This window comes from Myotis nattereri (assembly GCF_964212035.1).
Source record: "Myotis nattereri genome assembly, chromosome: 11".
In the NCBI taxonomy this organism is placed as follows: domain Eukaryota; kingdom Metazoa; phylum Chordata; class Mammalia; order Chiroptera; family Vespertilionidae; genus Myotis; species Myotis nattereri.
This window is the reverse complement of record NC_138086.1, coordinates 58,598,630-58,618,799: the sequence shown is the minus strand read 5'-3', so window position 1 is coordinate 58,618,799 and position 20,170 is coordinate 58,598,630. Positions and strand designations below refer to the sequence as shown.

The 20,170-nt window shown below is 44.4% G+C and overlaps 1 protein-coding gene across 1 annotated transcript in view; it reads right to left on the bottom strand.

Moving 5' to 3' along the window:
* The window catches only part of DNAH11 (dynein axonemal heavy chain 11), a 195,230-nt gene extending 182,657 nt beyond the window's left edge, over window positions 1-12,573 (bottom strand). The window contains exons 1-6 of the mRNA XM_081102597.1: window positions 12,467-12,573; window positions 11,586-11,775; window positions 10,376-10,475; window positions 8,242-8,453; window positions 3,788-4,021; window positions 2,544-2,711 (exon numbers count right to left, since the gene is read on the bottom strand). Of these exons, the coding sequence (XP_080958723.1) occupies window positions 2,544-2,711; window positions 3,788-4,021; window positions 8,242-8,453; window positions 10,376-10,475; window positions 11,586-11,775; window positions 12,467-12,558 (996 nt within the window). The 5' untranslated portion in view covers window positions 12,559-12,573. The remainder of the gene's footprint in view (window positions 1-2,543; window positions 2,712-3,787; window positions 4,022-8,241; window positions 8,454-10,375; window positions 10,476-11,585; window positions 11,776-12,466) is intronic.
* Window positions 12,574-20,170: the final 7,597 nt, after the last annotated feature.

The window sequence follows — 20,170 nt, the reverse complement described above, 5'->3', positions numbered from 1 at the left end:
ATTTCAATACAAAGCTTTTTCGTTTTGTTTTTCATGGAGCAGAAACCCTCCCAGGAGACCCTGCGTCTTCAGATGAGACCTGAAATCACAGTTCTGGAAAGAAGCATCATTAGTGAGAAAGATGAAACACAAAACACCCTTGCATTTCTCCGCACCGTATCACTATGCAGTTAGCAACACCCAGCTTCCTCCCAACACAGTGAGAGCGTGAGAGGAGGGCCATCCTCGGCACAGCACTGCCACGCCCAGTCTCCGGGGAGCGGCCCCGGAAAGCCAGACACCTTGGCTCCCCGGCCTCGCTGCCCCCGAGTGCGCGCCCCACATTTACCACGATGAAGTCTTTGCTGCCTCCGGAAACTGACCCTCCATCTATTCACAGTAACAGAAATAATGATGATGACGGCTCACATGAACTCAGATTTCTGTTCTAAATGCTTTACACTATTAACTCAAGTCTCACAACATATGATGTGGGCAATATTTGTTTCCCATTTTATAGGCAACAAAACAAACTCAGAGGAGTTACATAATTCACACCACTGGTAGATGGCGGGACCGGAATTTAAAGCCTGGCAACCTTGTTCCGGAGCCCACGCCCCGACCGTGATGTTTCCATGAAGGAAAGCACCTTCTGGGAATGGAGCACGCGCTGAACACGGGTGTAATGGCAGCGTCCAGGGCACTGTCACAGGCCGCACTGCTGTATGTAGCACCGAGAGCCTCCAGCTCTCCTCAATTACAGCCCAAGAGTCTCTTCATTCCAGGGTCACTGACTTCTACAGGTAAACACAACGGCCCAGCAAGTTGTGACAAGCCTAACGAATCCCTCTTCTCCGTATGGCAACGAGGAACATGCAGCTTAAGATCCTCAAACATGGTTTGAACACTTTGTAAGTAATATCTCAGGAAGGGAAAAAGGCTAATCTTCACCCTGGATCTCTCTCCCTCTTTCCCAGGCTCCTTTCTCCCCCTCACTCTCTCAGCCCCAAGTCAGATGGCCCATCGCAACCCTCCCCCGGGGAGTCCCCCAGATCATTCAGACTTCCGTTGCATGCATCTCACACACCTCTCTCTAAAGCAGCTCTTCTTTGGCATCCGCCTAACAGGAGTGTGAGCAATCTCTCTGACTCCTCTCTCTCTTGGTCAAGTGCTACGAGGCTTTTCTCTGAGCCACCTCTTGAATATGCCCACTCCTCTCCCTGTTTGCGGGCATCACCCTGGCCCGGATCACAATGACCGCTCATCCGCTTTCTGTTAACCACTTTCCAACCACGTTCTTTGCCTCTGGTCTTGTCTCACCGAATCGCTCTCCAAACTGCAGTGTACACAAGCTTTCTAAAATGGAAGCCTGATCATGTCACTCTTCCCGTCATAATCCTCCAATTCATCATCGTAATTCGGGACCCTGGATTTCTTCAGATAACGTCCCCAAGTCTTGTCATCCACAAGGCCCTTCCCTTGTCCTTATACCCTGTTCTCCCAGCGCCTCTCACCTTTCGCACTCCAGGATCCAGCCACGCTCCCACTCTGAGGAACACAATGTTCTGCTAACCCCTTTCTTCTCGCCCACTCTTTGCCCCTTTCATTTCTATTTACTTTCAGTTCTATTTATCATTGTGTACTTTCTGCTTCCTTTCACCTGCTCTGGGAAGAGGCTCTCTCGCAGCACCCTGCGTAATTGCCTACCTGTGTCCTCCCTGCATTTTAAGCTCTCTGAGTACAATGGCCAGGTTTGTTTGTTTGTTTTCTCAATTATAGTACCAATATTTAAAGAGGCTCCCAGCACATAGCTGTTTTGCAATAAATATTTATTAAAGAACTATTTGTTAAAGAATAAGTGATATGCTCAAGAATCATTATGAAGTTTTTCTATATTCTGAACTGCAAAACTGCCCCTTATTAGTGACATAGGAAATTAATAGTTTTATTTAGAGAAATGCTATGGTAGGACTTAGCTCCTAAAAGGCACTCACTCAAGCTGCTGAGTGAAAACCAGCCCTAATGATGCCAAGACAGGGCCTGAGAGAGCAGTTCAGGGGCGAGCGTCATCCTCCAGGTCAGAGATGAGATCTGGGGATACGTCCGGCTTCTATCTGACCGAGCCTGATGCTTGGCACGAGAGAAAGAGCAGGATCATGGATGAGCCCAAGGCTACGCACTTAGCGGCCCGTTGTATGTGCCACTTCATGAGTGGGAGGAGACGGGAAAGAGTGGGTTTGGGGAGCAGTAAAGCAGGGGCTAGGTTTCACAAGCTTGTTTGCTTTGAGATGTCATTAAATACGTAAGTAGAGATGCACCACCAAGAAACAAGCCCAGGCTGAGGTCTCCTGCTATGTTTGAAACAGTTCTACACGGAAACACACAGGGCTACGTCCTGGTCCCTGCTCGAGGCTGCGGGCAAGTCCTTTAACCTCTTTCATCCCAGTCAGGCCGGACCGGATGGTACCTACAATTACTGTGACCTACGGTCATTTCAGCCAAATCATTTCCAACTTCAACATGACAGGATTCTAAAAAATAAAAATGCAATGGTACAATATTACCGTGTTATTGAAATCGGATGGGTCATAAGTGCTCTGTTTAAAAATTTTACAGAGTTTCATAAATTCTTCACTCATCTCATGGATTTGTCCATTCAGAATGGCTCCTTTGGTACCACCAAATTCAAGTCTCTCCAGCTTTTCAAATTCCATTACGGTGACAAATATATCCTTTGGGGGGGGGGAGGGGAAACAGAACAGTAAAGATCTTTCCACCACCCTGAGCAGGAAAAAAGAACATCTTAAAGTTTCAAAGAATATTTTCAAGCATTCAAAATCTGCGAGTTAATGGACACTTGACATGACAGAAGATAAATAGGAATGATTTAGGGTAACATAGTCACTGCTCATTTTTTAAATCATACTCCCGTTTTCCTACTTACTGTATAGGCAAACCTAGCGTACCATGGCTAAACATGTGACTCTAACTTTATAGCCTTTTAATAATGAATCTGACCCCCAGGTAATATCCAAAACTAGTACTTGCAGCCACCCACCCTTTGCACTTTAGCCTTCACACTTTAGCCTTCACACTTTAAGAGGCATTCAGGCTGATTATGTGATAATGAGAGTTTTCAAAACATGAAGCTTTAATTTTCAATGAAATTCAACAAATCTTACATCAACAAAAAAGCCCAAACTTGCTAGGAAGAGCTTATAAGGTAGTGCCACTAGTTCCAACTTTAAAATGAAACCTTAGCCAGTTGGCTCCATACTACACATGTGTGAATGTGTATACAAGTGTGTGTATGCATTTCATTTGGCTTTTAGTTATTTTCATGGGTCTTTTTGTTTAGTTTTATGAATGGTCATTCATATTTTAATAGCATAGTATACATACAGGCATATACTAATAGATAGTGCGATTATTTTAGATTATCAAATGGTTTTCAAGTATGGAACCCCTATATCAAACATTAAACTTATTTTTAAAAAGGGGGATTAGTTTACAGCTTCCTGATTTACAACTGTCTTCCAGGAGCTTAGTAAGTAAAGGGGCACTGGTACAGAAAAAGATTCACTTATTCCCAGTGTAATAAAAGAATCAAGAACGATTTTTTCTTTAAAGAAGTTAAAGTAAAGCTTTTAAATCTATCTTTATAGCTCTGGTCTTGTGAGTTCCTCATGAGAATATTAAGAACGGAAACCTCCCACCTCCCACCAAATAAACTTCTCCCAAATCATATAAAAAGCTACAGGATTTTTGAAGCCATCTACAACATGAATAAATAACAAGAAACGAATACCTCTATTTTCATGCAACGGTCCAGAAATTTGTCAAATCTACAAAACACCAGCTGAGACTGGAAATCCCATGTCTTCACCTCCTTGTTTCCCATGAAATAGTTTCCCAGTCCTTCTCTGTAGTTGTAAAAAGAACTTTTGAAAGTCTTCAGGATGTTAATGGCCACCTGCACCTTTTCCAGGGATTCTTCAACTTCTCCTTTCAAAAGGTCTTCAGGTGAAAGGTAGGCTGTCGCCTAGGATTTCATGAAAGGAAACAATGATCAAAAATATGTTCAACAGTTTTTTACTGAAAACATCTGTTTCAATAAATCATTTTATTGTATTTTGTATTTAAAATTTTTTTTCAATGAGTTAGTTTTCAATGACAATGAATTGGGCCAGCAATGCTGTGAAGCAGAAAGCATAAATTCTAGAAATTCAGGCATTTGGGTTGCAGTAACATACATTAGAATAATCTACAGATGATTAACATTTCTTGATTTATACATTCTAGCAATAACTGCTAAGCTTCATGGATATGACAACTGTGTAAGCAGAATTTGCATAGGTATTCCTGCCAGCAAATACTCTACATGACTGGTTTTTTTTTCATATAAACAAATACACAAGCCAGCTACGCCAGTGTGACTCAATGGTTGAGCATCAACCTCTGAACCAGGAGGTCATGGTTCAATTTCCAAGTCAGGGTACATGACCAGGTTGTGGGCTCAATCTGTTGTTGGGGGGTGTGCAGGAGGCAGCGATCAATGATTCTCTTTCATCATTGATGTTTCTATCTTTCTTTTCCTCTCCCTTCCTCTCTGAAATCAATAAAAAAAATTTTAAAAATAATTTTTGAAGAAGCTAGCAAAAGTAAAATTATATGTATGATAAAATACTTAAATATATATATATATATATAAGTTTGGGGGAAAAGAAAAATCAAAAATGCTAAGTTTTATGAAATGAGAATTTCACTATTATTAGTACACCACATATTGTGTTGTAATTAAAAATCAAAATTTATTTTAAAATATGGAGCAAAGCTTGATGAATTAAGAACTCCATCACTGCCCTGATCGGTTTGGTTCAGTGGATAGAGCGTCGGCCTGGGGACTGAAAGGTCCCAGGTTCGATCCCGGTCAAGGGCATTTACCTTGGTTGCGGGCACATCCCCAGTGGGGGGTGTGCAGGAGGCAGCTGATCCATGTTTCTCTCTCATCGATGTTTCTAACTCTCTATCCTTCTCCCTCCCTCTCTGTAAAAAATCAATAAAATACATTTCTTTTTAAAAAGAACTCCATCACTTATAGTTGGGTGATCTTGAGAAAGTTATTTATCGTCTCTGGACAGCAGGGGTTTTTAGGGGTTGCTGTTGTTACTGTTTAAATGTAAAATGGATCTACTAGCACCTTTGACAGTGAATTTCTGTAAAGGTTTTAAAAGAGTTCCTGGCAAGTAACAGGTGTTATACAATATTTGTTAATATTTTAAAAATAAAATAAAATCGGAGGACAGCAAACAGCTTGTGAGCGAGCAGGAGAGTTTAGCTCTTCAGGGAACCTAGGTATGAAAGTTGGCTCATTGCTGATTTTTTATTTCTAACATGTTGGGGCAGATTTACTACAAAGTCCACTTGAAGAATCAAGAATCAGGTCAACAGAACTTTTGGACAGAAGTCAGGAACAGTAACTAAGGAACTAGAGAAGCTACATTATTTCTCTGGGAGTTTGGCAAACTCTGGCCATCGACACAGACTAGGGACCAGGGATAACAGGCTTACAGATCTATAGGTAACTAGGATTTCTTACAAGCCACAGACAACAATGAATGACCACCTTTGGGATTTATACACAAACAGGACATAGTCTCAAAATGAGGTGAGGATTCAGGGTTTCAGAGAAGTGGTGGTTATAGTCACTGACCCTGCAATAGAGATCTTGCTTAACAACAGAGCAAAAACTGAGCTGGCATAACAGAGAAAGAGAAATAGAATACAGCCAGAGATAAAATATACGAGGAGCTGACCTGCTATTTCCTATCAATAGCTTCAATTATTTGTGAGTCAAAGGTTTGGAGCCAACTTCTATGAGCTTCTACTAAATGCCACACTGGACATTTCACTTAGGTTATCCCATTTGATCCTCACAATAGCCATGGGCTAGGTATTATCTGTAGTTATTGATGTGGAAACCGAGGCTCAGGGAAGTAATTTAACTTCCCTTCAGTAGTTCAATTAGATTTGAATCTACCTTGGTCTGCGCCCAACATACTTTCCATATATCACTCCACCTCTGAAGAAGCAGAGAGAAAATAATAAGCCTATTAATAACTCAATGCCATAGACCAGAAACTCTTAACTGCATGTCAGGACACCTGTTCTCTACTCTGGATTTCCCCCTACATTCTGGGAGAGATTGAGCAAATGACGTTATCTTTCAGGTCTAAGTTAATTCATCGGAAAATACACACACACACACACACACACACACAGCCAGGGGCTGGATGGGAACACAGTTCTCCAACCAGTTTATCCTACAACATTGTTCTCTTGATTACTTAGGAAGGCAAACTTCCGGTGCCTGGTGCAGCAGAAGCTCCAAGCTGTTTGTCCTGACTATGAGCAGACTTTCCAGGTTCTAAATACCTTCCAATTTATCCCCCTCCACAAAGAAAAAATTTTCATTTTCTATATGAGCTAGAAGTGAAAACCACCGGGAAGCGTGAGCCTAGAGCAGTGACTTAGAGCCAATCACAGGTACCCACTCTCCTCTGGCAAATAATCCAGGCCTTTCCAAAAGAGCCTACCTCCTTGGCCACAAAGATTGTTCCAGGAACAGAAATAAAACACACGAACCAGAACTAAAAAGACAGCCTCTTTCCCACGAAGTTCCTCTACTGCCAGGACACACACCTGGGGCGACCACAAACCACTGCACTTAACCTGTGGTGAGAGTCTGCGAATAAAGTCAAACACAAGCCAGCAAACTGGAGCCTGGTAGGAAGCTCTGAAATGAGCGGCCTCTCGGGACAGGCTATTTCTGAAGTCACTGCACTCTTAGACGTTTCAGGGTCACATAAACTTCGACACTTTTTGTTGTTGTTTTTGACTCTAGTTTGTCCGTTGCAGCTGAAGGAGATCCAATTTTGGTGGGAACACTTCTGAACAACTCAAAGGCTAAGCCATATACACAGATCCTGATTCTCTGGCATTTGGTTCAGACACGTGCCCTGCTGTGGACTAAATTGTGTCCCCCAAAATTCACATGTTGAAGCCCTCCCTAACCACCAATATGACTGTACCTGGAGACAAGGTCTTTAAGAAGTAATTAAGGTAATTAAATGAGGTCAGGTGGGTGGAACCCCAATCTGATAGGACAGTAGCTGTATAAGAAGAAGAGAGGGAACGGTCTCTTTCCACCATGTGAGGACACGGAGAGAAGGCAGCCGTCTGCAAGCCAGGAAGAGAGCTCTCACCGGAACATGCCCATGCGGGCACCTTTATCTGGCTCCCGGCCTCCAGAACTGTGAGTAAACAATTTCTGAAAATAAAGCCATCTGGCCTATGGCATTTTGTTCTGGTAGCTCAAGCAGACTAAGACACACACTCCCACTAAGAACCACCATGCTAGGCCCTCCAGGTATCGTGCAGCTCTCAAATTACATAACATCCTCTGATACCAGGGACACGAGAAGAATGAATGTTTACACAGAAAGGATGCAGAAGCAGCCCATTTTTTCTAACATTTTTCAAGTTGACTTAAGAGTAGAGAAGCAATTGTAAACAAGAGATTTTTAAAGCTCCACAATTAATCAGAATTCCATTAATACAATTCCACTATTTTTTGAGGATAATGTTTTTAATGTATTCTATTTACTTTTTACAAAGAGGAAGGGAGAGGGATAGAGAGTTAGAAACATCAATGAGAGAAAAACATCGATCAGCTGCCTCCTGCACACCTCCTACTGGGGATGTGCCCGCAACCAAGGTACATGCCCTTGCCTGGAATCGAACGTGGGACCTTTCAGTCCGCAGGCCGGCGCTCTATCCGCTGAGCCAAACCAGTTAGGGCGAGGATAATTTTTTTCCAGTCAGATTCTCTTCACTTACTTTACTTCCTAAAAGTCCTCCGCCAGCCAGTGTTCCTGAGGAAACCCAAGAAAAAGCTGCACAGCCCTATGGATAGCTGCCTTTTATTAGAAGTAGCCTTAAATCTCTTTGAAGAAACGGTGATATTAAACAAACAAAATTCATTAACAACCTGGCCTTTGAAAGTATTTGAGTTATGCCCAGAGCTCCTTTGCTGCTTAAGATGAAAAGTCACCTGGCCCTTAACCATAAAAGTCCTTTCTATAAAAAGAAAGAAAAAAACAGTATTCTGACTGTAGACTGGGTTAATTCATTCTTCACTGGCCTAATAAAACCTACCACATGGCAATCATTCCTCTCTCTCCTATTTTCAATGCTACATACCTGATCGATGAAGAGATTACAAAACTCTTGCAACAAAACTATGACCCGAGCAGGGGTGTTGTAAAATGCAGAATGACTCCAGATCAGGCAGATGGTATGAAATAACGGGGCGATGAGACCACGGGTCTGTGGGAACTCCGTCTCCTGGAGACACTGAATGTGCCTCTGCAGCGGTCTCAGGTAGAGTGCCACGTCTTGGGCTTCGAGGAGAGCTGGAGGAAGAAGGCCGCTGTCACTTCTAACCTCACAAGTTCAAGAGGACGATGCAGTTCAACATGGCTGGACTTGAATGGGGTCCTAGTTCCTTCCAGATCACTGATCCCACAGTTGACACAGGACAGGTGTGGAAGCCTGTATACCCCGTCCATCTGGGACCACCATTGAGGAGAGCCCTGGGGTAGCTACTCACACAGCACAAGTAAATTGTGTCGGCAAATTCAGTGGGCAAGAACCCTGAGAGTCTAAGGAAATGGACTTAACTTCATGGAAACTGTGGGCATAAAACATCTCTGTGAAGTTGTCACTTTATGATTTGGATTACTAGCTTCATCATTAGAATGCTAATTCCTCCTAGGTACTTGGACTAACAATTTAATCATCTATGGCCTCATCCCAGTGTCCTATGAGCCTAACTCAGGCAATGACTGGGAAATTTTCTACTATATTGTTAATCATAGTGTAATATAACTTGCTCTGATTCTCTCAATAATTCTGCAAGGAAAGTGTCAATATGCCAGTTTGTCCAATGAAAGCCAGAAGCTCAGCAAACTTAATATTGGATGGGAATCCAGATCTGACAGACCCCGCCCCGCATCACCCCCCCCAAGCCCAAATATCCCCGTCATCTATTGCCTCTTTTAAAATAGAATTCATGGAGAAAGCCCTAAAAATTTATCAAAACATTTCCAAAGTAGATTTCAAGTATTCCTAACCTTCCACATGTTACTTAAGAAAAAATAAAATTTTCTAATGTTAAAAATAAATAATATTTGTCCATATTATCTTATACTTTTATCACTTAAAACTTCAGTATTCTGTCTATTTACATTTGCTTAAACATGCCTAAGAAATCATAAACAGAAATCCAGAAACTGGGGAGGGCGCTAGCCCTGGGTGAGGTTAAAGCTGAATAGCAAGCCCTGGCTGGTGTGGCTCCTGTACACCAAAAGGTTGCAGGTTTGATTCCCGGTCAGAGCACATTCCTAGGGTGCAGGTTTGATCTCTGGTTGGGCACATAGAGAAGGCAACCAATTGATGTTCTCTCTCACATCGGTGTTTCTCTCTTTCTCTTGCTCTCTCTCGCTCCCTTCCCTCTCTCTATAACCAATAAGCATATCCTTGGTGAGGATAAAAATAACAACTGGGTAGTGAGAGGACAAGGAGACTTGTCGGTGGATCCCTTCTTGTAATTACTGGGTTTTAACGATGTGCGTGCATTACCTGTTCAAAATTCACCACCCACCCAACCAAACGCTCCTCTCTGTATGTCTAATCTTCACTAAAACGTTGATGACGACTTTGAGTTCTTACAAGCTCAGCAGGTGGTACATGTGAAACACACTCAGAGAGTCTACTAGCGAAGAACTGGAGTGATTGTAACCCAACTGTTGATTAGAAAATCCCCATGCTGGGCTTTGACTTTGGCTGACTACCAAAGGCCTTTCCCCTTCACATATACACATTCTCATTACAACTTCCACCTGGAGCCACTCTGGTAGGAGCCTACTACAGACCCTAAAAATTTAGTATCAACAGAAGAGGAAATACAGAAGATTCAGATGAATTTATCGTCCAGCCAGTGTGGCTCAGTGGTTGAGCATTGTCCCATCCACCAAGAGGTCACTGGTTCAATTCCCAGTCAGGGCACATGCCCAGGCTGTGGGCTCGATCCTGGTGGGGGGTGTTCAGGAGGCAATCAATGTTGATATTTCTCTTATCCGTGTTTCTACCTCTCTCTCCTTCCCTTCCCCTCTCCCTAAGATCAATAAAACATTTTTTTCTTTTTAAAGATGAATTATCATGAGAAGAGCCAAGTATCATCATTTCATGAGCAGGCTACTGGTCCAAGGCTGGTGAGCGGGTAGGCAGGACCAGGTCATCAGGGGCTCATGAGGCCAAGGAACAAGAGTCTTACCATTTTTCACAGCTGTGAAAATGTCCTTCAGAGCTGGGAAATAGCTGCTTCGTTTCGTTTTCAGGATCTTCACCATCTTGAGGACAGTAGGAGCCTGAAGCTAAATTGGAAAAAAAATTAACAAATATAAGCTAGATTAGTGACTAAATAAATGCATTCCATAATAAAATATTTAAATTATATTCCACTCATAAACAATACACACAGCATTTAACCCTCAAAGACATATCTGGTTTCAAGTCAAAAGTAATTTTTAAAATAACATTTTTGTCTTGGCTTTCTTAAATTGAATTTTAAAAAATAATTTACATTAGTACACAGGTAAAATATTAAAATCTGTATATATACTAGTAAAAGCCTAAGTGACCGGCCGACCAGCCGACAGCTATGACACTCACTGACCACCAGGGGACAGATGGTCAACACATGAGCAGAAACCACAGACATGGAAACATGGAATAGACTGATGAATCTCAGAGGGAGGAGGAAAGCGGGCAGGGCAGGAAGAGCTTAACCAAAGATCTTATGTGCATACTTGAGGCCCAGTGCACAGATTTGTGCACCGGTGGGGTCCCTCAGCCTGGCCTGTGGGGACTGAGCCAAAACCAGCTCTCCGACATCCCCCAAGGGGTCCCGGATTGCGAGCAGGCATAGGCCAGACTGAGGGACCCCACCGGTGCACAAATCCGTGCAACAGGCCTCTAGTTTCCACATAAAGTTTCTTGCTCTGCTTCAGGAAATCTCTGAGAGACCTGTAAACATAAGAATAAATGCCTTAGTTTGAGAGCATTAAATGGAGTAACTTGTCAGGAAAGCACCCAGCAGAGGAACCAAAGTTAGCTCTCCCAAAGCAACGTCTCTCCACTAAGACCACATTCCTTCCCAAATCAATTAAATTGACTAGATTAATTAAATCTCATCATCTTCGAAGTTTCCCTGGGAAATCTCTCCTTTTCTGTGCCACCAAGTGCTTCCAGCTATCTCCAATGCTGTTCAAATATTCTCACAAAGGGCAAAACTCACGTTAACCCCCATTTGTTTTTATAGTGCACACCAAAAAGCACTTCGGAAAAAGAGACCAAATTATTCAGTCATTCAAAGGCAATAGGTTAAATTTTTAGAATTATTGGAAATCACTGCTCCAAAGACCAAATGCTACAAATACTCTTTGAATTCAAATCAGAAGCACTTTCTAGGGATCTCCACTTACTTGATCATAAATGCATGATAGATTCTCTTTCCTCATCGTCCAGAAATCCAGTTCCGTTTGAGGATTCGAGTGAAGACCATTCAGCAGGGGCTGCCCTGAATCCTTCTCTATAATTTCTTGGATTTGATGTGACCATTTAATGACCACTGATTCAATGGCATGGAGCACTGTCCTTTCATTTGGCTCCAAACTACAAACATTGATAGGATTGATCAAACAAGTCAAATCATGTCATCCAAATAAAGATAGGGCTTGAGTTTTAACAGGTATTTTATGTGCCCATAAACTAGTTTCTAAATAGAAATACTTCAAAATCAGATCCATTATTTTTCTGACCTCACTGTGTGTTGTGACATTGTCGTCATTCGTATCTCTCTAACATTAAAAAACATTGTTGCCTGGCCGGAGTGGCTCAGTGGTTGAGCATCGAACCATGAACCAGGAGGTCACTGGTTCAATTCCCAGTCAGGGCACATGCCCGGGTTGCAGGCTCCATCCCTAGTAGAGGGTGTGCAGGAAGCAGCCAATTGATGATGTTTCTCTCTCATCAACATTTCTATCTCTCTATCACTCTCCCTCCCTCTCTCTCTAAAAATCAATAAAAACATATTTTTTAAAAAACACACTGTTAAGCAAAAAATTTATAGCCTCTAAACCATTTTACTGAAAGAATATTCTTGACATCATGGCAACTGTTACAGCTTGTTTTTTGTAGCTTGCTTTTTAAACTATACTTTAAAAGGAAATAATTCATACAGTGCTTCGGCATAACATTATTTTTAAAACATGATGTAGTTATAATTGTCAATTTTGCTAACAATTTGCCGGAGGTCTGATATCAAATGGGTATGTTGGCTCTCATTTTAATACCCTGAATATACCATGTCATTACGTACTGGGTCCCTGGAGGTTTCAGATCCAAGTCAAATTTTCCTGCAATAGTCGGAATTGGTAGAAAAGTTCTTCTCAACATTTTACCCCTTAAAATATGCATTTTATGTTTCATGACTTCTACGTGATGTTCCATGTCTTGTGAAATAAAACAGGACCAGGATTTATGGTTGTTCCTATTTGAAAGAATGGGCACTAAAATCTAGAAAGAAAAACACATTTAAAAGCCGTTAAATTAATTTGCATACAAGGTGCTCCTTTAAAGATTTTCTTGTCACACAAAATCGGCAACAAAACCACTTCATTTCATAAATATGCTCCTATGATATCAAATCTACAAAAAAAAAAGACAAAATCAGACCCATTTAGAATTCATCGATGAGACAAATTATTTCAGAGGCAGTAACTGACTGCTTGTTCATTCATTTGCCCATTTATCAAACATCGGTGAAAGCTCTCAATAACTCAAACTCTGCATGAAATAAGCAAAGTCACGTCAAGTAAGGAAACTGCTTTCTTAATGCAAACTGAGCATATTGGCAGACAGATTAATGAAAAAAATCTTCTTGAATCGCATGGAGGGAGAGTAAATTAACCTTCTCAAGCCCCGATGGCAGGGCTGCGCTGACTGAGATCTGATTTACTAACACCTAACCCAGCAGTTCCCAATGTTTGGAGCACAAGAGCATCGCCTGGGGATTCTGGCGGGAGCCTGGCCCTGATTTTAATTTGTTTGAGGTGTGCCCCGGGTGGGGGGTGGTGTTGAGTTCCCCAGGTGATTCTAATGTTCGGCAAAGCTTGAAAACCCCTGCTCTGATTCCACGACCAGTCACTGCATACAAATACATACGTTGTTCCTCAAAGCCGGTGCATCAGGTTAGAAATGCAGAATCCCAGTCCACGCAGCCTGCCTCTACCGGAATCCCCAGGTGGTTCTGATACACATTAAAATGCCAGTAACATTGGTTTAGGGGGCATTTCTCTGATGTTAAGGGGAGAAGAGGAGGACTTTGAAGGCAGCCATTTCTAACATTTTGTTTCCATTACTCTTAACCACTTAGAAACTGACAAGAATCAAAAACTGATTTCAAAGTGTCAGTTTGTCTCCACTCTGAAGGTAAAGTTTAAAACCTCTAGCTTAGTACAAGAGCCTATTCAATGCAAGCTGCTTTTTATTTACTTCCAATATTTAGAAAGAGGAAAAATACGATCCTACAAAAATCACCTGTGGAACAGGAGCATCAGTAAGTCTCCGGTCCTTGCAGGAACAGTCTAAAAGCTATTACACTCCATCCATCTGGTTAAAGAGAGCACTGGCTTCTACATTCTCTCTTAAAATAAAATAGCCAGAGCGGACCTGAATAATTCCAAATGTCACTAAGGTCATCGAAAGATTCAAATATTAAAGATAGACTAGTACCTCGTCTAGGAAAGCAGTTACGTGTCCCAGAGATGAGGCCGGTATCTCGCCAAATAAAACCGTTTGAAAGAAATCATTTACTCCAGTGCTTTCCGTAATCTTCTTGGCAACATAAATGAGTTTGTGTTTTGCATCTCTTGGAATCTGAAACAGGAACAAGATCATTAGTGTAAGTCCAGATGTAGAGTCCATGTTAACAAGCAGAATCTAACGTGTAGCTGGACCGCTGGCAAAACAAACAAAACCGGATACCTTCCAGAGTTAAGTGTTCTATCTCCTTGTCTACTGACCATTTTTTAAATTAGCTACGATTATATAAGTAGCAAAGCAAAGAATTTCAAAATTCACAAAACCCGAAGGCAAGTTCCTGTTATTCTCTCTCTTCTCTGGGATCCTATTTCCCAAGTATTATTACGACCACATCCAGCGAAGATAGTAACATTTTGCATTCCACTGAGGCACTGTCAGGCCTAACGATTGTAAATCTTGCTGCAAACTTGTCACACTTGAAAAATGCTAAAGCCAATGCTGTACTTGTAGGTGACACGTTAACCTTCAAGGGGAAGAGCAGTCGACATTAAGAAGGGGCGGGGGAGGGCGGTGGGAAGAGAAAGGAAGAGAGGAGGAAGCCCGCCCCCGCCTGCCCCCCATGGTTGGTAAACACCGCGTTTGCGCAGACGACCCGCACTCCTTTTTAAGGGACACATATTCTTCCCCGGGATGAAGTGGGGTGACGGCAGTCGAGTTATTGGGGTTCTGCCAGACACATTTTTAAGGACGGGGCTCCAGAGTGACCCAGGAGCGATGACACGGAAGTTACCTGGCACCGAAGCCACCCTGCGCCCACGCCCAGGCAGCGGGAGAAGCCCCGCTGGTCCCGCTTCATCGGGTGGAGCAGGCTGCAGAGCTGACCTCCTGAAACCACCTACAGCCGCTAATGGCAGCGTGGGCGCATCTGGGGGGTTCTGCCGACTCCAGGGCGGACTTAGAAAACGCTTTTTAAAGGGCCTAAGAGTTTGCCGCTCCCCCCCCCCCCAAAAACCCAAGCAGGGACTACGGGCCTGTCCCCGCCCGAGTCCCCGTTACGCTGGGCGGACGGCGTGACCGGGTCCCCTCCGCTCGCTCCTCACCTCCCGGGAGGCCGCGAGCCGCCCCGTGGCGGCGAGGCCGAACACCAGGCAGGCGGGGCTGGGGCTCTCCAGAAACTCCGCCAGGACCCGCCGGCGGTCCTCGCTCTCCAAGTGCTGGCGCCACTTCTCCGCCGGGAGCCCCAGCATCTGCTCCAGGCGGCCGCCCAGGAAGCGCACCCGCGCGTCTTGGGCGAAACTCCGAGCTCTCCTGGCCGCCGCCGCCTCCTCCTCCTCTTCTTCCTCGTCCTCCTCCTCCTCCAGCTCCAGCTCCAGCACGCCCGCTGCCTCCAGGCCGGCACCCGGAGTTAGGCGAAGGGCCGGGGTTTCTCGCTCGCCTCGCGCCTCCCGAGCGACCACCGGGGCTGCCATCGGGCACGTCCAGGAGACGCGGAGCTGGCCGGCTGCCCGCGCGCCCCTGCCCAGCCCCAGGAGGGCGAGGACACCCCTCCGCAGAGGCGCCCCTGGAGGCTCCCAACTCCTCCCGCGACCACCGAGCGCGCGCCCGCCCGTCCCCACCTGCGGCTACTGGGCAGCCGGCGTCAGCGCGCAGTGAGCCTGGCGCGAGGCGCGGGTCCAGGCTGAGCTGCGCGTCCCGTTTCCCGGGAGACGGAGTCCCCGCCCCGTCCCGCTGGGGGCGGAGTGAGCGCAGAGGGGCGGGGCTTCGGGCTCTGGGCCTCAAACCCGATGGGGGGAGAGGCGTGTCCTCGACTTCTCCGCCCACTGGGAGTCCCCGCGCTGCCGATGAGGACGAATCACCGCCCCGCACGGATTAACTGCTGAGGTTTAAGCAGTACCATCTTGGGTGGAGTTGACTGCTCTTCACAGGTGTTGAGTGTTTTACAAATAGAAGGCAAGACACTCCTCCAGCAAAAAGGGGACACCTGGCTTGATTGTGGTGGTCTCACCATACGCTGTGGCCCAGGTTTACCTGTAAAAACGTCAACCCCCACGCCTCCCATAGGAGCTAGGAAGGAGTGTTGCCCTCAATAATCCATTTTATAACTGGTTATTGATAAACAGGTGTTTCCAGCAAGATCCAGAGCCTCAACAATTTTTCTTTGGGGGAATATTAATTGTCTCTTGTAGACACCTACCTACACGCTTTTCTAGTTACGTGATCAGAATCTTGAATTAATATGGGCTCCTGGAAAGCCTTTATGGTGCTCGGGGCTCCAGGGGCTAGCTAGCTGCATGTCTGGGAATCCCTGCAGACACCTCACAGTGCTGCTTATTCCAGCTTTGCGTCCCCGACCCCCGAGTAACAGGAATTCTGTAAATAAGAGTTGTATTAAATTGAAAGTGAAAAATGACTTTCAGATTCAGCAGAAAAAGTCAGATAGTAGTGCAAATATTAAAGTACAAGTTTCAAAAAGCTACATAAGTAACTCCAAATATAGAATGGACATGTCAAAGTCCCATTAAGCTCAGTATTGAGGAAACCAACAAGATGAAGAAGTTGGTTCCAATGAGAATTAGAAAGAGATTTATAGGCAGTGGAGAAAGTCTGTTGGAAGAAGATTGCTAATCTAGAAAAATACTTTTTAATGCCCTGAAGGACGATAAAATCTTAACTTTCTGGAGGGGGTTCTTTTTTTGGAGTAATTTATATTTCAGAAATGTAATCTACATCTGTAGTGAACAAAAATAAAAATATTACTTCACAGAGTCTGGCTTCGTAATCAACAGTAGATTACAAGTCAAGAAAGGTACATTTCCCTACATAATTAAGTAATCCTTTGGTGGACCAGTTAAACAATGTTAAAATGTGACACCAAAAAGACATGCTGCCTTTCTTTTACCCGATTCCCACATTTTCAATACGTTTCCTTAATAATAGGTAACATTTATTAAGTACCAATCAACAAGGGCCATGTACTGTGCTGAGTTCATTGATTTGCTCCACAAATATTTACTGAATGCCAACTAAGTGCCTAGCACTGCTGTCGATGCTGGAACTACACCAGGAAAAGGCTGACCAGGTTCCTTTTAATCCAGGTATAAGCTGGGTTTGTACTGGCCAGGCTGGAGCTAGACCAACTGGGCCTGCATTCCACCTCTACTAGGTACTAAGTGTATGTAATCTCAGCGACCTGCCTTCTCGGTGCCTTGGTTTCCTTATCTGGAACAGGATTGCTATCTTACTATCATATTGTACACTTTCAATTTACCCAATGTTATGTCAGTTATATCCCATCTAGAGGCCTGGTGGGGTCCCATGACCTGGCCTGCGGACAGACATCCCCCAAGGGGTCCTGGATTGTGAGAGGGCACAGGCCAGGCCAACGGATCCCACTGGCACACAATTGGGGCCTGAGAGGGACTGTGGGAGGGCTCCAGGGCATGTCCGGTCTGTCTCACTCAGTCCCAATCACCTGGACCTCAGCAGCAAGCTAACCTACTGGTCAGAGCGTCTGCCCCCTGGTGGTCAGTGCACGTCATAGTGACTGGTCCAAAGGTTGAACAAACATTTGGACACAGCATAATAGGCTTTTATTATATAGGATAAAGCTGGAAAAATATTTTAATATAGTGTCTCATCTGGGTAGTGAGATGAGTATCTGAGGGGGTGAAGGGACAGTAAAAAGGATAGAATCAGTGGGTTCTGAGACTGAGAGAGGTTAAATAACTTTATTCAGTCTCTCCTCTGGGAAAGTAGATTCCTGCTGAATACCTCCAAGGATGAATTCAGACGTAGCCCTCAGGTCCAGCCTCACATGTAAGAGGAGCAGATGATTTCCAGTCTCCATAAAAAGCTTCCTCAACCGTTTGCTATGCCTAAAACCTCCTCAACCATTGCTCCAAGCACACAATTCCTCCATGAGGGTCAATGATCCAATTGCACACGTCTTCACATTTGATGAACAGGAGATTTAAAAGAACAGGAAGGTCTCTGGTAATACAGGAGAAAAGAGCGCCCTGGGGAGCAGAGTAAAGGGCAGCAGCAGAGGAGATGGACAGTCACTTCACCGTGTGTGAGTGTGTGTGTGTGTGTGTGTGTGCGAGCGCGCGTGTGTTCCAGCACAGGGCATAGTCCAAGAGAGGAGGCTGTGCACCCCAAGGCAATGCACAGAAAACCCATCTCACAGCAGCCTACACTGAAGACGGTTGTCATCTCACACGACAGGTCTGGTTGTAGTGAAGTTGGCGGTTAGTTAATTCAATGACTCGGGTTGAGACTTGCTCACATCGCTTTCTGTGGTCTCGAGAGCTCAGTGAGTTTCTATTCATGGTTGCTGAGTGGTAATGATGCTTTCTGGCACTCCGTGTAGATGACAATGTTCAGAGGCAAGAACAGGGAACGTCTTCATTTTTGAACGGAGAAAACTTTCCAAAACCTCCTGGGAGTCTTCCCCTTACACCTGACTGCCTAGAATTGCATATCGTGCCCATGTCTCAGCCTTGCATTTGTCAAGGGAGATGAGACCTCCCAGGTGAGCTTTGCTTCTCAAGATCCAGCACCGGCCTCCTCTTGCGGATATGGCCACTAGGAGGAGCCTGCGCAAACTCTGGGCTCTGTTCCTGAGGGAAGGGGGGGGGGGGGGGCGAGGGGAGAGCATGTCCATTGACGGTTATTTCTCTCAGATGCCCCCACTACATATAAACGAACATGATTTCCCATGAATTACAAGCCTTTATTACCTTTTTTAAAAAGTGTGGCTAAACATTAAAGGGACTTTATTCTTGAACAAGCCCTTGACTGAAGTCAACTTAAAATTTTGAAAGGAGAAAAAGAAAAACATGTGATTTGAGGAATTTTATTAGCTAGATTTCAGAGATATCCAGACACAGCAACAAGGGGATGAAGGGCAACTGCGACAGGGAGCTGCTGTTTAGGTCCTCAGACACGTCACAGGGTCGGCAGAGAAGGGTGACATGCCACTGAAAACACATCCATGCAAGTCACAGGAAGGAACATCAATGGGAAGGTCAAGCCCATTCAAAGCAAAAGAAGGAGCTCCTACCATTTGCAGCAGCATGGATGGACCTGGAGAGCATTATGGGAAGCGAAATAAGCCATCAGACAAAGACAAGTACCATGTGATTTCACTCATATGTGGAATCTAATGAATAAAATAAGCTGATGAACAAATAGATCCAGAGACACAGAAGCATGGAACAGACTGACAAATTTCAGAGGGAAGGCGGGGATGGGATTAACTGGGGAATTATATACATGCTAGAGGCCCGATGAATGCAATTTGTGCAAGAGTAGGCCTTCCTTCCTCCGGCTGCCGGCACCGGCTTCCCTCGCAGCCCCAGCTTCATCTGGAAGGTCTAATTAGCATATTATGCTTTTATTATTATAGATATGCATGGCCCATGGACACTGACAATAGAGTGGTGATGGCCTGGGAAGGGAGGGTGGAGGGGTTCAGTGGGAAAAACAAACAAACAAACAAACAAACAGAGGGGACATTTGTAATACTTTCAACAATGAAGATAAAATGTTTAAAAAGACCACTCAAAGCAGACACACAACAGTTATGTTTTCTTTCCACTGTTGGTTTTGACTTTTTTTTTTTTTTAAAAGGGGGACCTAAAGCATCTTTGCAGAGAATGAGCATGAATTTAAGAATTAAAGGGGGAAATGCTGTAGAAAAACCAATGGATTTGCAGAAAAGCATAATTTTGCAATACAGGGTGAGGCAAAAGTAGGTTTACAGTTGTTCATGTAGAAAATACTGCAATAATTAATAATAATACAAGAATAAGCTGTGTTTTGCATACTCACACCTGTAAGCCTACTTCTCCCCCTCCCCCTGTATTTAGAGAGAAAATACTGAGGTGCAATGGGAAGGACTGACAGAGGCCGGGAGCCAGACAGCAGCACCGCCGGCTCTCGAGAGGAAATCTTCGTCCAGCACTCCGTCTCATCTCTTCCTGTACAAGTCTATGTGCTCTCCTGTGCATGGTAGTGATTTGCACAGCTTTCTTACGTTTTCTTATTGGTAACTAAGCCCTTTCGAGGCAGGCACGATAAGGGACTGTGCCATTTCTAAAAAATATATATTTCTTTATTGATTTCAGAGAGGAAGGGAGAGGGAGAGAGAGATAGAAACACCAATGATGAGAGAGAATCATTGATCGGCTGCCTCCTGCACACCCCCTCTTGGGGATCGAGCCCGCAACCCAGGCATGTGCCC